We start from the raw sequence: 15663 nt of genomic DNA on the forward strand, positions 1-15663 counted from the left end.
ATACCATGAACCCGAGGAACTTTTTAGATCCAACCCTGAATGTGCATTTTTCTGGATTGAGCTTTATATTATATCTTCTCATATGTCGAAGGTTTCCTACAAATGTTTTAAATGGTTATCTGCTCGCAGGGACTTAACTAGCATGTCATCAATATAAACCTCCATTGATTTTCCTATTGTTTCTTCGAACACCTGGTTTACTAAGGGTTGATAAGTGGCATCGGCGTTTTTAGTCTGAACGACATTACATTATACCAATAGGTGCCAAATTCAGGGATAAAAGAAGTTTTTTCTTGATCGTCCGGGTTCATCCGGATTTGGTTGTACCCAGAGTAGGCATCGAGAAAACTGAGTATCTCGTGCCAGGCCATCGCATCGATCACTCGATCGATGTTAGGAAAAGAAAAAAAGTCCTTAGGGCATGCCTTGTTCAAGTCTTTGTAATCCAAGCAAATTCTTAACTTATTCCCCATCGTAGGTACTTCCACTACGTTAGCTAACCAATCCGGCTACTTAACTTTCCAAATGGAACCTATTTTAAGGAATTTTGATACCTCGTATTTGATGAAGGCATGCTTGACTTCGAACTGAGGCCTCCTCTTTTGTTTGACCGGGTGGAACACCGGATCCAAGCTCAGCTTATGAGTGGTAATTTCTGGCAGGATTCATGTCGTATCAAGATGGGACCAAGCGAAATAATCTATGTTAGCTATAAGGAATTCAACGAGTTTTTTCCTGAGTTCAGGATTTAACCCCGTTCCTAGGTATACCTTCCGATCGGGCAGGTATCCAATCAATATGACCTGCTCCATCTCCTCGGCCGTTGATTTTGTGGCATCGAAATCATCAGGAGCAACGAACAACCTAGGGATTTCGTAGTCATCATCCTCGACTGCCTCTTGCTTTTCCAATTCGGTCGGGGCTAGTATTAGTGATTTCTATTTAATTATTTCTTTTTTAACCGACTCCGTGTTCTTTGATGTCGAGAGCACGGACATAGGGATCACCTCGTCAACCACAAAGATTTATTTTGCGGCAGGTTTCTCTCCGTAAACCGTCATGGTCCCTCCCGGTGTGTGGAACTTCAGCGCGTGGTTTAATGTCGAGGGCACTGCCTTCATGCTGTGAATCCATGGCCTTCCGAATGGGGCATTATATCTTATAACCCTTTCGATCACAAAAAACTTCGTTTCCTGGATGGTCCCTGAGGTGTTCACCGGCATGGTTATCTCCCCTTGAGTAGTTTCGCATGCCATGTTGAATCCATTTAAAACCCGGACTGCAGGAACTATTTGGTCTTGAAGCCTAAGTGCTCTATGACCCTTGATTTGATGATGTTGGCCGAGCTACCTGGGTCAATCAATACACATTTAACTCGAGATTTATTTACAGGTACAGATATTACTAGTATCATTGTGTGGTTGCACGATGCCTTCTGAATCCTCGTTGTTGAATAAAATGGTCCCCTCTGGGATATAGTCTCGGGTCCGTTTTTCTCTCGTAATGTACACTTTGGTGCACTTTAACATTGGCCCCTAGGGACGTCGACTTCACCAATCATCATATTGATGACGTGCTGAGGTTCCTCTTGTTTAGTCTGTTTATTGGAGTCCCTATCCCTGAAGTGATTTTTGGCTCAATCACTCAGAAACTCCTGGAGATGCCCGTTATTAAATAACCGGGCCACTTCTTCTCTCAACTGCTGGCAGAACTTGGTTCTATGGCCGTGAGTGCCATGGTATTTACACATCAAGTTAGGATCTCTCTGGGTAGGGTCGAACTGCAATGGTCGAAGCCATTTTATATCTTTGATGCACCCGATGGCAGACACGATGCTTGCAACATCGACACTGAAGTTGTATTCTGATAACCTCGGTGCCTCCCTGTCCCCGAGTGGCCTGTCGAAATAGTTTTTGCTCATGAGACCCCGACTATTGTGGTTTCAATCGTTCCTTTTCTCATTTCTTGTAAGGTTACACCCAGATCCGTTACCCCTTCGGTCCACGTTGTAAGGTTGATACCAGTCTCTATTTGGTCTTGGCTCATGATCGATGACTCTCTTAGACTTGTCATAAGTTTTGACGGGATAAACGGACCGGGAGGGGGCTCCGAGCTGATCGTCATCGACCCGAATTTATGATTGGTACCTATTATGGACATCCACCCAAGTTACCGTCGGGTATTCTATCAGATTTTGTTTCAACTGCTATGAAGCCAAGGAGCTTCAGGAGTTGAGCCCTTGGGTGAACGCCTGAACGACCCAATCGTCTACGATCAGAGGCGGGTCCATTCATTCCATTTGAAACCTCGACACGAATTCCCTGAGCATCTCGTTATCTCTTTGTTTTACCTTGAAAAGGTCTGATTTCCTGGTCTGGACCTTGTTGGCCCTAGTGTGTACCTTAACGAAGGCATTTGCAAGCATAGCAAACGAATCAATAGAATTAGGGGGTAAGTTGTGATACTATATCATTTATCCTTTTGACAGGGTTTCTCTAAATCTTTTCACCAAAACCGACTCGGTTTCGTCATCTTCTAAGTCGTTCCCTTTGATGGAACATGTGTAGGAGGTGACGTGTTAGTTTGGATCAGTGGTTATATTATACTTTGGAATTTTGGCATACGGAACTTTTTCGGGATTGGCTTCGGTGCTGTGCTCGGGGAGAAAGACTTTTGAACAAATTTCTTAGAGTCTAGCCCTTTCAATATTGGGGCGCTCCTAGGATTTGATTAATTCTGGGGTTATAAATCTCCACCTTTTTGTCATTGGCCTCAATTTTCATTTTTCCCGATTCCACCAGCTTGTCAGTTCCTTAAGCATCTTAATTATTTCGGGGTTGGTTCCGGGCCCAGCTTCACCTAACCTCTCCGTGACTTGCTCATTTCTTCGGGTGTTTTCCTGGGATTGTTCGAGCTCAATTTTGCTGGGGGCACAACTTTGATTCTGTACCTGTGCTAACGCCGCTTGTTGGGCTTGTAACATTTCAAAGTTCACCCGTAGATAATTTCCGTCACCTTCATCTTCGGGCGTAGCCCAAGTCGTTGGTCGGGCTCCCCCACAAATGCTGTTCTCAAGGTCGGTTGGAAGGTTGGCGTCGATGGCCACATGCGAGTTGGTATCGATTGGGTCTGCAATCGGGTCTCCATTGGGATCAGCAAGAGGCATCTCATTGCTAGGTGTTATATTATTGTTTTCACCATGATGACCAGACTCAATATCAACGTTGAAGTGAGGAGACTGAGACTCTGAGAGTTGGACATCCTTAGGGAGATCTGCAATTAACATCTCAAAGAACAAGCGTAAAATATAGTGTGTTATGGAAATTTGTATCAAACTATCACTATTATCCTTAGCCCCACGGTGGACGCCAAACTGTTTACCCTTAAAAGTGGATAACAATTGAAAAATGATATGTGAATTAATCCAATACAAATGATCAATAACATTAGATAAACGAATTAAGGAAGAAACAAATTATCAAACCAGTTGTAATGTTAAGTCCGAGCTCGGGTACGAGCTAAGTGATTGTTCTGCCCTCGGTTCGATGCCTGATGTCTATGAAGACCTATGAATAAGAACAAGAACTTTGAACAACCAGAGAAAAATAAATGTATATTGCCTTGGTATGCATGTTACAATATCTCTAATGAATAGTCAACTTCCTCTTTATATATTAGGGGAATTTTACCCTAAGTACAATTCTAAAAAAAGTAAAAAATCTTACAATTCTAAAAAAGGTAAAAAAATCTTTCTTCTTGCTAATCACTGATTTACCGTTGATACAGGCCGAGGTTCACGTCGTGATATCTGGTTGGGCATGGATATCACGGTCCCTTGTTGATCGCGTGCGGTCGTTTGGCAGGTTTTCCGAGGCCATGTTATCCGAATCAAGTCCGAGGGAGTGATCTCGATGGCTCCGAAGGCATGACCTTGGTGGCTCCCGGGGCATGATCTCGATGTCTCCCGGAGCAGGTGTTTTGCTCGAGCTTTGATACGGGCATCTCTCGGCTTTGGTCTTGACTACACGCAGTTATGTCCTCTCTTCGTTTGCCTCACCGATAAATCGGGGCGCTTCTTACCTCCGGTTTTACCTGTATACAGGTCTACAAACCAACTTATCACTATCCATTGAGCCACATTCATTGTTTCTTACACTACAATTTAATTATCAGATACTTTATTTATTATATTGATATGATTTGTTTCCATTGAATATCAAACTAACAAAGTTACTAATGGTATAGTTGTTAACCACTAGATTCTGCAAATTCGATCGATCTCTCACAATGAATATTAATCTAGAAAGAAGTTAGCGCAATTTAACAACATAAAATCTATTTTATCCCCTTATTTTGTAAAATATTAAAGTTGCTAGTACTCCTAATAGGCGTGAGGTGCACGGTGGCTTCGGCTTTGGGATTAGGAATGAAGGAGGTACGTCACTGTTGGATTTCACTAGAACTTTTGAGTTGGTGATCGTGAACTCTATTTATCCGAAGAAGGAGGAGCATTTGATTACTTTCCGGAGTAGGATAGCTAAGACTCAAATTGATTATCTTCTCCTCAGGAGGTGTGATAAGAGGTTGTGCGAGGATTGTAAGGTGATCCCGAATGAGAACCTCACGACACAGCATAGGCTCCCGGTGATGGACGTTGGTATCTTGATAAAAAGGAAGAAGAGGTTTGTACGGGGGCAATCGAGGATCAGGTGGGAGTCTTAACTAAGGAAAATGCGCAGGAGTTGGAGGGAAGGTTGGTAGATATGGGAGCCTGAAAGAGGGGTAGGGATTCTAGAGTTATGTGGACGGCGACAACAGACTGTATAAAGGAGGCAGCGAGAGAGGTGTTAGGGGTCTCGAAGGGGTCCTCAGGCGGGCACCGAGGCGACTGGTGGTGGAATGACGTGGTCCAGAGTAAAGTGAAAGCAAAGAAAGCAGCTTACCTTAAGTTATTAGAGAGCACTGACGCGGAGCAGAGGAGAGAGAACAGAGAAAGATATAAAAAAGTTAGGAGGGAAGCGAAACTAGTGGTCAGAGAGGCTAAGACTGTTGCGTTTAGGCGGTTATATGAGGAACTGGGGGGTAAAGGTGGGGACAAGAAGTTATTTCTGCTGGCTAAAGCGAGAGAGAGGAAGGCTCGTGATATGGATCAAGTGAGGTGCATCAAAGACGAGAAAGGTCAGGTATTGATGGAAGAGGCCCAGATTAAGCAGAGGTGGCAGTCGTACTTTCATAGACTTCTGAATGAAGAGGGGGACAGAAACTCGTGTTAGGAGAGTTGGGGCACTCCAAGAGTCACCAAGACTTTAGGTACTGTAGGCGTATTAAGGTGGAGGAGGTCGTGCGAGCAATGCGTAAGATGAGTCGGGGCAAAACGATTGGACCAGACGAGATTCCAGTTGAATTTTGGAGGTATGTGGGTAAAGCAGGCTTGGAGTTGCTGACTGAGCTGTTTAATGTTTTTTTCAAGACGAAGAGGATACCAGATGAGTGAAGGTGGAGTACGATGATTCCATTATACAAAAACAAAGGGGACATCCAGAATTGTAACAACTATAGGGGTATAAAGTTACTAAGTCATACTATGAAAGTTTGGGAGAGGGTGGTGGAAGGGAGGGTAAGGAGGGCGGTGTCTATATCAGAAAACCAGTTCGGGTTCATGCCTGGTCGCTCTACTACAGAAACTATCCATCTTATCAGGTGGTTGGCGGAATAGTATAGAGATAGGAAAAGGGATCTGCACATGGTGTTCATTGATCTAGAAAAGGCGTATGACAAGGTCCCTAGGGACATTCTTTGGAGATGCCTGGAGGTAAAGGGTGTGTCGGTAGCTTATATTAGGGCGATAAAGGATTTATATGATGGAGCTAAGACTCGGGTTAGGACTATAGGAGGTGATTCATAGCCCTTTCCAGTAGTTATGGGGTTACACCAAGGATCTGCGCTCAGCCCGTTCTTATTTGTCCTAGTAATGGACGCATTGACACACCATATTCAAGAGGAGGTACCATGGTGTATGTTGTTCGCTGATGATATAGTTTTGATTGATGAGACGGGAGGCGGTATGAATGAAAGAGTGGAGGTATGGAGGCAGGTCCTGGAGTCTAAAGGTTTCAAGTTGAGTAGGACCAAGACGGAATATTTAGAGTGCAAATTCAGCGATGTGTCAGGGGAAGCGGACGGGGAGGTGAGGTTTGACTCGCAAGTCATCCCTACGAGAGAGTTTCAAGTACCTAGGGTATATTATCCAAGGAGATGTGGAGATCGACGGGGATGTCACGCACCGTATCGGGGTGGGATGGATGAAATGGAGGTTAGCGTCTGGAGTCCTGTGTGACAAGAAGGTTCCACTGAAACTTAAAGGTAAGTTCTATAGAGTGGTGATTAGACCGACCATGCTGTATGGGGCGGAATGTTGGCCAGTTAAGAATTCTAATATCCAGAAGATGAAAGTAGCCGAAATGAGGATGTTGAGATGGATGTGCGGGCACACTATGCTGGATAAGATTAGGAATGAAGATATTCGGGAGAAGGTGGGTGTGGCTCCCATAGAGCACAAGATGCGGGAAGCGAGACTTATTTGGTTCGGGCATGTGCGAAGGAGGAGCCCATATGCCCTGGTTTAGGAGGTGTGAACGGTTGGCTTTGACAGGTACAAGGAGAGGTAGAGGGCGGCCTAAGAAATATTGGGGCGAGGTGATAAGGCAAGACATGGCGCAACTTCATATTTCTGAGGACATGGCCCTGGATAGGGAGGTGTGGAGGTCGAGCATTAGGGTTGTAGGTTAGGGGGTAGTTGAGCGTTTTTCTTCGTTGTTCTGGCTAGTCTGATAGTGTTTTATATAGGGCTGCTAGCGGTTATTGTTCCATCACACTTTCTATTTTTTGTTTATCATTATTATTATTAATTTTTTTACTTTTATTTTATATTTTTGTTAAATTTTTATTATTGCCATAATTATTGTCCTTTCCACTTATTTGTTGTCAATTACGGTGTTGATCTTATTTGTATGTTTTCTGTTGTTGTTACAGATCTTTTGTTTTTGAGCCGAGGGTCTCTCGAAAACAGCCTTTCTATCCTCATGGGTAGGGGTAAGGTATGCGTACACTCTACCCTCCTCAGATCCCATTAGTGAGATTATTACTGAGTTGTTGTTGTACTCCAAATAGGCGTGTTAGGCACATATTGAATTGCCTGGGCATGGGAGTAAATCTCTATTCCAACTATACTTTTTGTTCTTCTTTTTAACCTTTCCTTTATTTGATTATGTTGAAGACGAATGAGTTTCTCCATCAAATCTATTGACAAGTTCACTTATGATTGGCTTATTTCTACCAATTATAAAAACGACAAAAATACTGACATGAATTCAAATCATCATCTAGAATAAATTTTACTACGATGAAGGAATTAAGTGGATAAAAAGCCACGTAAAGTTGATTTTAGAGCACGTTCACAAAAAAAAAAGGAAAGAAAAGAAAAGAACGAACCAAGATGAAAAGAAAAAATTGTAAAGAGAAACTAGTTAAGTAGAATCAATTAAAGAAACAGAAAGTGAACCTCCAAAGTTCTCTCCTAATAGAGCAATATTAATTAGGATTTCGGAGAAAACAAAGTTTCAAAATATGGTACAATCCAATTGAAGTAAAGTGGTGCCTCAAGCCCTGCAACTTTAACTTCTTCCAATTTGTGTCTTTTTGAATTATAAACCACGAATCCACCTTTAAACCTCAAAAATAATATGTCTCCATTCTTCATAAAGCTCACAGGCCTCAAGCAACGTCCGCAATGCACTGATGGAACTGTCAACATCTTACTCCACGAATAGCTCGTTCCATTATTCGTCATATACCAAACTTCAAAATCGCGTCTCGAGTCATTGTGTAACCTAGTCAAACAAAGGTTTTCTCCTAGAGCACACAAAGCTGGATCTTCCCGGCTTTTAATCCGATCTGGAAACAATATTTCCTGAAATTTTTCCTTCTCCAAACAAAAATGTACTATAGTAAAGTCATTCGGACTAGTATTACACAAATCCGTCATTGCTATATTATAAACAATCCATCTACCGTAACAATGTCCCCATCAAAGAACTCGTTATATGAATGAAACTTGCCCATCAATTTCCACGAGTTACTTTTTGTGGAAAATATATGCACCTCATAATTACCTGAATAAACTTCTTTTCCTACTCTAATTATTTTATAATCGTCTATAGAAGAAACGCATCCAAAACCATATATTATACCAGGGAAGTATAGCTTCCCCGCCGTATTTTCAAGGATTCGAAAGATGATTGTTTTTGATTCTATGATGGCCGGGTTCCACAAAATGACTACGTCATAACAGAAAATTAGAACAAGTATACCATTAATAAAATATACACTACTAAAATGATTGATATCTGGAATTGGAGGCTCATGAAGAGAGACAACGGAATCATGTTGAAGTGAGCTGTCTGTAGAGTACAAATAGTCATCCTTGTTGTGACATTCACCACCTGTCACAAAAGTTTTGTGTCAATTTAAATTACTTTTGCACGTATCATAGTGCTGCTTGATGAATTTGGGATCTTCAATTAGAGAACGCCATAATTTACAAACGCATTTGAACCGTAAAAGCGATTTCACTGCAAGTTTTGTTAGTATATTGATGGTGATATCATGAGGAAAGTTATTAGGCATTCTCATATCTTTTGATTTGGAAAGACTGTTGGTAATGTTAGGGTTTAATATAAGTGACGAAGCAAACTAATTACAGTATTTTGGTGGGAAAAGGATTCTTTATTAAGTATACCTTTTATGCTTTCTCTAATTTATGTCATGTCGCCTGTCTATTTCTTGTAGGAAAAGGATATCAATTCAAATCTTCAAGAAGTGAGAGAAGCTCCAACTTCTCTCTAGCTACCACAAGACGTTTACAATGAAAATTCTCAATCAAAATAATCAAATTCCTCCCAAACCACCGGATATTGATATAACACAACCTACCACAATACCTGAACTTCCTAACACATATTTTAAACAAAAATTAATGGATGGAATAGATGAAGACCAAATCCATATGATCATTGATCCAACTCCAGATGGAATCCAAGAGTTTCATAATGAAGTCAATACTTCCCATGCAAATAACCCTACGGATGATCAAAGACAAGGGATCCAACTATCTCCGGAAGATCTTAAAAGAATCTATCACCCATGGAGATTCTCTACCATAATCAAGCTTCAAGGAAAAAAAACTCAACACCACATTCTAAAAAGGAAAAGTCAAGAATTCTGGAAAATTAAAGAGAATTTTTCTCTGATTGATCGAGGATCGGAATTCTACATTACTAAGTTCAATAATGAGGAGAGTATGCTGAAAGCTCTTCATAATGGCCCTTGGTTTATTTTTGGTAACTTTCTTTCAGTTCAAAAATGGTTTCCAAACTTCATTGCTTCGGAAGCTAAAATTGCAAACATAACTATTTGGATTCGTCTTCCTCAATTACCTACTGAGTTCTATGATGGTCTCATTTTAACAAAAGTTGGTAATAAAATCGGTAGATTACTAAAAATTGATGTTTGTACTTCATCCACACTTAGAGGAAGGTATGCGAGGCTTATTGAAATCCCTCTTGATGTGCCTGTCACCCCCTATGTCTTCATTGGACAACATAAACAAGAAATCCATTATGAAGGTGCAAATGTTTTATGCAAAAATTGTGGCAGACTAGGCCACTCTATGGCCAATTGTCACTACATATTATCTAAGTGTTCCACTACAGCTACCCGGGAAGCCCCAGCCAACAACCAATCCAGTAAATTGGGTGATCCTCAAGATAAAATGGAAGGCTCCACTGTCTAGACAAAAGAAAATAATTGGGAAATGGTTATATTCCCCAAGAAGAAGAAATACAATCAAAATTTAAAGGTGATACCCTCCGCTTCTAGTAAGTCGCAACACCCAATCATACTCCCTCTAGGTATGTCTCAATCTCTCTTATTATATGAGACTTCAACAAGAAAGTTTATTGATAATGGCAATACCATTCCTACTACACACCCTAAAATCAGTGGAAAAAATCAATCCGCTAAAAAATACATTGCCACTGGCAATATGTTTGAAGCATTGATTCCTCCGCCAAAGTTGAATAATCTTAATTATAATAATACTAATAATAAATCTATTAATAATAATAATAGCTGCATGGTTAATGATGTGGAAGGAGTCCACAAAATGGATGTCCCAATGGCAACTACAGAAAAGGGCCAATTAAAAGACATGCATGATAATCATTTCCTATCTAAGGGTAATAAAGACCTAAATAACCCCATCAGGGTCTTGAACAACCCCCCATCACACAGCACCTCCTAAACGAACCCCTAATCTCCTCTAAAACTAATAATTCTAATTGCATGGGAAATAACCCTTATCTTCACACAAGCTTACATGTGTCCATGCAAACACTAGATTTTACACAAATGGCTGAACCAATCAACCACATCCTCCCTTCAAAATCTGAACAAAATCTTACAAATACCACTCCATTAAGCAATATCAAAGATATGCATATAGACTCTACTATAATAACCAACTCTACTCCATTGGTGAACTAAAAAATAGTGGAGAAAAATACACCACTCACTCATAATATAAACGACCAAACTCCCTCTAAAGATGTCAAGGATCCCAATCTCCCAAAGAAGAAGGTTTCGACTAGTCCAATTAGTGAGACATCAAAGAGCCATAAACATGTCAAACCCTCCAATTCCTCCAAACCCTCAAACAAACAACCAAGTCTTCTTCATCCAACCCCCACTACTCCAAGATCATCAACCACTCTCTTGGGGGGAACAAGCTCTAATGGGCCATTCTATAACATTCAACATGATTCTAGACGGCCAAGAGACAGTGATGTTCTCCAAAACTCTCACTTTCTAGCCCAATTAGTGTTAGAAGGAATGCACATGGCAATGAATAATTACCTCAAACATGTATGGATGAACAACATCCTTCATCCCCTTGCACCATCGATGAACTTAGATAAAGTCCAAGCCATGAGGCACCAATGGAGCTTACCACCCCACTTCAACCCTATCCAAAATCACTCTTCCTAACTGGAACTACCCTTCTTTCCCCCGAGGGAAATCTCAAACATGAATCCCATCTTCATGCCATGGTCCCTACTATTGAACAACCCCGAAGCCCAGCCCAACCCCAACATGCAAGATCCTCCCCATTCAAACCCAGCCCGACCAGAAAATCCACCAAATGTACCACTCCAAATACCACAGGTTGTCCCACCACCAGTAGAAAACCTAGATCCAGCTGTCCAAGTCCCTCCCAATGCTCCAGAACCAGAAAATGTCCTAATGGAAGAGGAAGAGGAGATAAAACTACTAGGGTCCGGTCCAGTCCTAGAATTTTCAAGCCTCAACGAGGTAAAAGTCTTTATCTTCAAGGACCTCCTAGAGAAGAGATATATGCTCAGTTTCCCCCTAGCAATATACAAGTGCTCAATGGATGTGACGCTCCCCCAAGATCCCACAGTAGGGAATCATGCAATGATCCTAGTCCCCAGCTTAAGGAGAAACCCAGTTCTACAAGCTCAAATGGACAATGGTCCAACCAACAACCATGCAATGATGTTTAGACCTACAAACATTATTATATGGAACATCCGTGGGGGAAACAATGAAAACTTTAGGGTTAACTTCAGAGAAATGATAGACACCCATAGGCCGTGCATGGTTACTCTACTTGAAACAAGAATGGAAAGCCACATTTCCCTTCTAAGCGACTTTGATGATCGAGGTATCAAGTGATGGCCAATCTAGAGGTATGGTTATTCTCTAGGACGCTAGTCTTGTTAAGGTGCACAACTTTGTTAGGAGGAATCAAGAAATTCATGCATTGATTGAGGTAATTCCTTCTCATTCCACTTGGTTGTTTCCTTCCATTTATGCTAGTACTAAAGCAGACAAAAGAAATGTTTTATGGAAAAACTTAGAAAATATTAGTGCTAATTACAAAAGAACCTTGGTTGTTAGGAGGAGACTTTAATGATGTGCTTAGTTCTAATGACAAACTAGGGGGTAATCCTATTAATCGTAGACGTAACAACTCTATTTGGAATAGTATTAATAAGTGTCGATTATTAGACCTAGGTTATAAAGGTCCTAAGTATACTTGGTTTAATCTAAGGAAAAACTCCAAAGGATTAATATTGGAAAGGTTAGACAGAATATTTGTCAACGAAGATTGGCTATCTTTATGCCCCAAAGCTATGATAATCCACCTCCCTAAGACACAGTAGGACCATAACCCCTTGTTACTAACCCTTTGCCCAAAAAATGTGAATCATCTTAATAAACCCTTCCGTCTGGAAACGATTTGGTGTAGGCATCTGGACTTCATTAATCTAATTAAACACTATTGGACTAGTGATAACCTTATCAGTGCTCAGAACTCTTTTAGAAATAAAGTTGTTAGTTGGAAAAATGAGACCTTTGGTGACATATTCAAAAAGAAAAAAAAGGATTCTAGCTAGGCTAAGTGGCATCCAATCCTCTACTAATTATCATAAGAGCTATTCCTTACAAGATCTGGAATCCAATTTACAACATGGATATAACTCCATTCTTACTATGGAGCATGATTTCTGGAAACTTCGATCTAGAATAAACTGGCTTAACGAGGGCGAGGCTAATACCAAGTTCTTTCATCATGGCCTCAAATCATAAGCGTCGTCATGCTATTATGTACTTTACTAATGATAATGGTGATAGAATATTGGATCCCAATTTAATTCTAGACCATGCACTAACTTTCTTTAAAAATGCTTTTAGGACATCAAAAATCTCTTCCCCTAATAACATCAACCTTGGTGATGCCTCCTTCCATAAAAAAGTTGACCTAAGTAGAATTTATAATCCTCTTAATAATTCTAAAATCACAAATGCCCATTCTCATTCAAACCGTTTAAGACTCCAGGTCCGAATGGCATTCACCCTTTTTTTTTACCAAAAATATTGGCATACTATTGGCCCCTCCATTACTAGCTATTGTCACGAAGTTTTTGAATCCCAATCCCTTCCTAATGGGTTCAATGATACCATCGTTTGTCTAATACCTAAATTTTCCAACGCGAATAATCTCAAAAATTTCCGACCAATTGGCCTTTGCAATTCCTCCTATAAAATAATCACAAAAATCATTGCTAATAGGATAAAACCCTATCTCCCTTATCTTATTAGTCCAATGCAAGCTAGTTTCATTAAAAATAGGAGAGCTTGTGACAATGCTATTATAATCCAAGAGATTATGAATAATCTCCACAAAAATAAGAAATCAAATTTTGACATGATCATTAAATTAGACTTAGAGAAAGAATTTGACCTGTTGGAATGATCCTTTGTTTATAAAACCCTTAGGTTTTTCAAATTTCCCCCTAAACTATCACGTCTAATAATTCATTGCATATGTACAAGTTCTATGAGTATCATAGTAAATGGTGTGAAAACTAGCTTCTTTCAACCAAGTCGAGGAATTCGTCAAGGTGACCCCTTATCCCCTTATATATTCATCCTTTGTTGCGTTGATTCTGGACTCGCCATTAACAAAGCTAAGTCAAAAATTGTGCTGAGAAACTACTGTCCCCAAGACTTAAATTTTTTTTTAACAAACCTCTTTTGTATCAAATGCACTAAGGAATTTGACAAATATCTAGGCTCCCCAAGTCTTAGCCACTCTCCTAGAACTAAAGACTTCGAGTTTATCATAGACAAAATGCAATCTAAATTGTCCCACTGGAAATGTTCCTTCTTAAACATGGCAGGAAGAACTACTTTGGCCTCAGGTACTTTGGGAGTTATCCCTACACACTCCATGCAATACACTCTTCTCCCTCCTAAAATACTAAAAAAGATTGACAAAATCCAAAAGGACTTTATTTGGAGTTCCACTAACTCCACTAAAAAGCTCCACCTAATCAATTGGCAAGTTGTTACTAAAAATAAGACTGAGGGAGGTCTAGGTACTCATCAAGCAAAATCTAAAAATCTAGCCCTTCTTTCTAGTCTTGTTTGGAGACTCCTAAAAAATACTTCATCCCCCTAGGGACAAATAATTCTAGCAAATATGGCACTAGAAAAACCTTCAATAACGCCTCGTTCATCTGAAAATCCATCTTGTAAGGTTGGAAAGTTTGCAATAAGGGGATCCTATGGCACCCTTGTATCAACTCTAATATTAACATTTGGAATGACAATTGGATTTATAACTCTAAAACCCTAAGATGCTTAATTGAAGGTCCCCTAAATATAAAAGATCATGCACTTTCTATCAAAAACCTCATTCATAAAAAAGAATGGAATAGTAAGGTCATCTCCTTTGAGATACCCGATAATATCCTCAACAACATCCACATTACTCCTGTTCCTGGCAAGGGTTCAACTTCTGACAAAATAAGTTGGCATCCCAACTCATCAGGTATTTTTTCGACTAAGTCTTGCTATAAACTAATCCATGAGTATGACTCTGCCTCAAGATCTTTTAAATGGATTTGGGAGCTCCAATGCCCGGTTAAATAAAGTTCTTTATATGGCAATGTATGCACAACCGTGTTCCTTGTCGGGCTTACCTAGCTAAAATAGGTATCAACATTAATTCCAATTGTACAATCTGCAGAATCGGAATCGAGGACATACAACACATCTTTGCTAGCTGTTCTATCTCAAAGCATTTCTGGAAAAATATGGGCATTCCACCTTTGGATATTGGGAAAAACAAAGACTGGCTAACTAATTTAAGAGATATCTTCATTAATAATTGCAACTCTCCCAGGAAGTGGACTACTATATTCCCCTATTGTATATGGGAACTATGGAAAAAAAGGAACAATAATAACATCAACAACTTGAATAACTACCTAGACATAAGAAAGGTTATCCATGCATCTTGGGAATTCACCTTCTTCACTGAAAGAAATCCTTTTGTGGAAAAAACTATCAAGGTTGAGATTAGTTGGATAAAGCCTAACAAAGAAGTTATTAAATTAAACGGCGATGGCGCTTTCTGTAATAAGAGTAGTAGGGCAGGACTTGGAGGAGCTTTTCGAAATAACAAAGGTGATAGGATTATAGGCTATCACAAATCATGCCAAGCAAGTTCTCCCATCCATGCAGAGATACAAGCCATACTAGAAAGGCTAAAAATAGCAAGAGACATGAACTTCACGATTCTGGAAATTGAAATTGATTCCACTGATGTTATTAAACTCATTTACGAGAATAACTCTAGCTACTCTAATATTGTTTGTGAATGCAGATGGCTAAATGCACCAATTGAAGATCCCAATGCTGAAGCATAATTTTAGAGAAGGAAATATGGTGGCCCATGTACTAGCCAAGCAAGCCACCAAAAATGTATCAACGACTAAGTATTTTTACCAGGCACGTCCACCCCTTTTTGTTGAGCATGAAGTTACCAAGGACAAGCATGGAGTTTGTAATGGCATAAGGACTTTGTCTAACAATGTTTGTAACTATTTGGCAACTATGGGCAACACTAGTGCCCTAAAAACATCTGCCTTGTCTATGTAATTTGCTTTTATATATATATAATATCCGTGTGTTATGTTAAAAAAATATCAATTTAACTTGTTTTTTTCGCTTTTT

The 15663-nt window shown here is 40.0% G+C and overlaps 4 protein-coding genes across 4 annotated transcripts; 3 read left to right on the plus strand and 1 right to left on the minus strand.

Moving 5' to 3' along the window:
* The first annotated feature begins 4799 nt into the window (after positions 1 to 4799).
* On the plus strand, positions 4800 to 5273 carry LOC138882920 (uncharacterized). Its single transcript, XM_070163564.1, has one exon. The coding sequence runs from the start codon at positions 4800 to 4802 to the stop codon at positions 5271 to 5273; it is 474 nt and encodes a 157-aa protein (XP_070019665.1).
* A 2321-nt stretch (positions 5274 to 7594) lies between these two features.
* LOC138882921 (F-box/kelch-repeat protein At3g23880-like) lies at positions 7595 to 8044 on the minus strand. The gene has a single exon (XM_070163565.1). It carries the CDS (start codon positions 8042 to 8044, stop codon positions 7595 to 7597), a length of 450 nt encoding a protein of 149 aa, XP_070019666.1.
* Positions 8045 to 9034: 990 nt separating this feature from the next.
* LOC138882922 (uncharacterized) lies at positions 9035 to 9850 on the plus strand. Its single transcript, XM_070163566.1, has one exon. It carries the CDS (start codon positions 9035 to 9037, stop codon positions 9848 to 9850), a length of 816 nt encoding a protein of 271 aa, XP_070019667.1.
* A 4891-nt stretch (positions 9851 to 14741) lies between these two features.
* LOC138882923 (uncharacterized) lies at positions 14742 to 15356 on the plus strand. Its single transcript, XM_070163567.1, has one exon. The coding sequence runs from the start codon at positions 14742 to 14744 to the stop codon at positions 15354 to 15356; it is 615 nt and encodes a 204-aa protein (XP_070019668.1).
* Positions 15357 to 15663: the final 307 nt, after the last annotated feature.

Source organism: Nicotiana sylvestris, chromosome 12 (genome assembly GCF_000393655.2).
Source record: "Nicotiana sylvestris chromosome 12, ASM39365v2, whole genome shotgun sequence".
NCBI lineage: Eukaryota > Viridiplantae > Streptophyta > Magnoliopsida > Solanales > Solanaceae > Nicotiana > Nicotiana sylvestris.

Coding starts and splice junctions, on each gene's coding strand:
- LOC138882922 (XM_070163566.1), top strand. CDS start 9,035: ATGGATGGAATAGATGAAGACCAAATCCATATGATCATTGATCCAACT.
- LOC138882921 (XM_070163565.1), bottom strand. CDS start 8,044: ATGACGGATTTGTGTAATACTAGTCCGAATGACTTTACTATAGTACAT.
- LOC138882920 (XM_070163564.1), top strand. CDS start 4,800: ATGTGGACGGCGACAACAGACTGTATAAAGGAGGCAGCGAGAGAGGTG.
- LOC138882923 (XM_070163567.1), top strand. CDS start 14,742: ATGGGCATTCCACCTTTGGATATTGGGAAAAACAAAGACTGGCTAACT.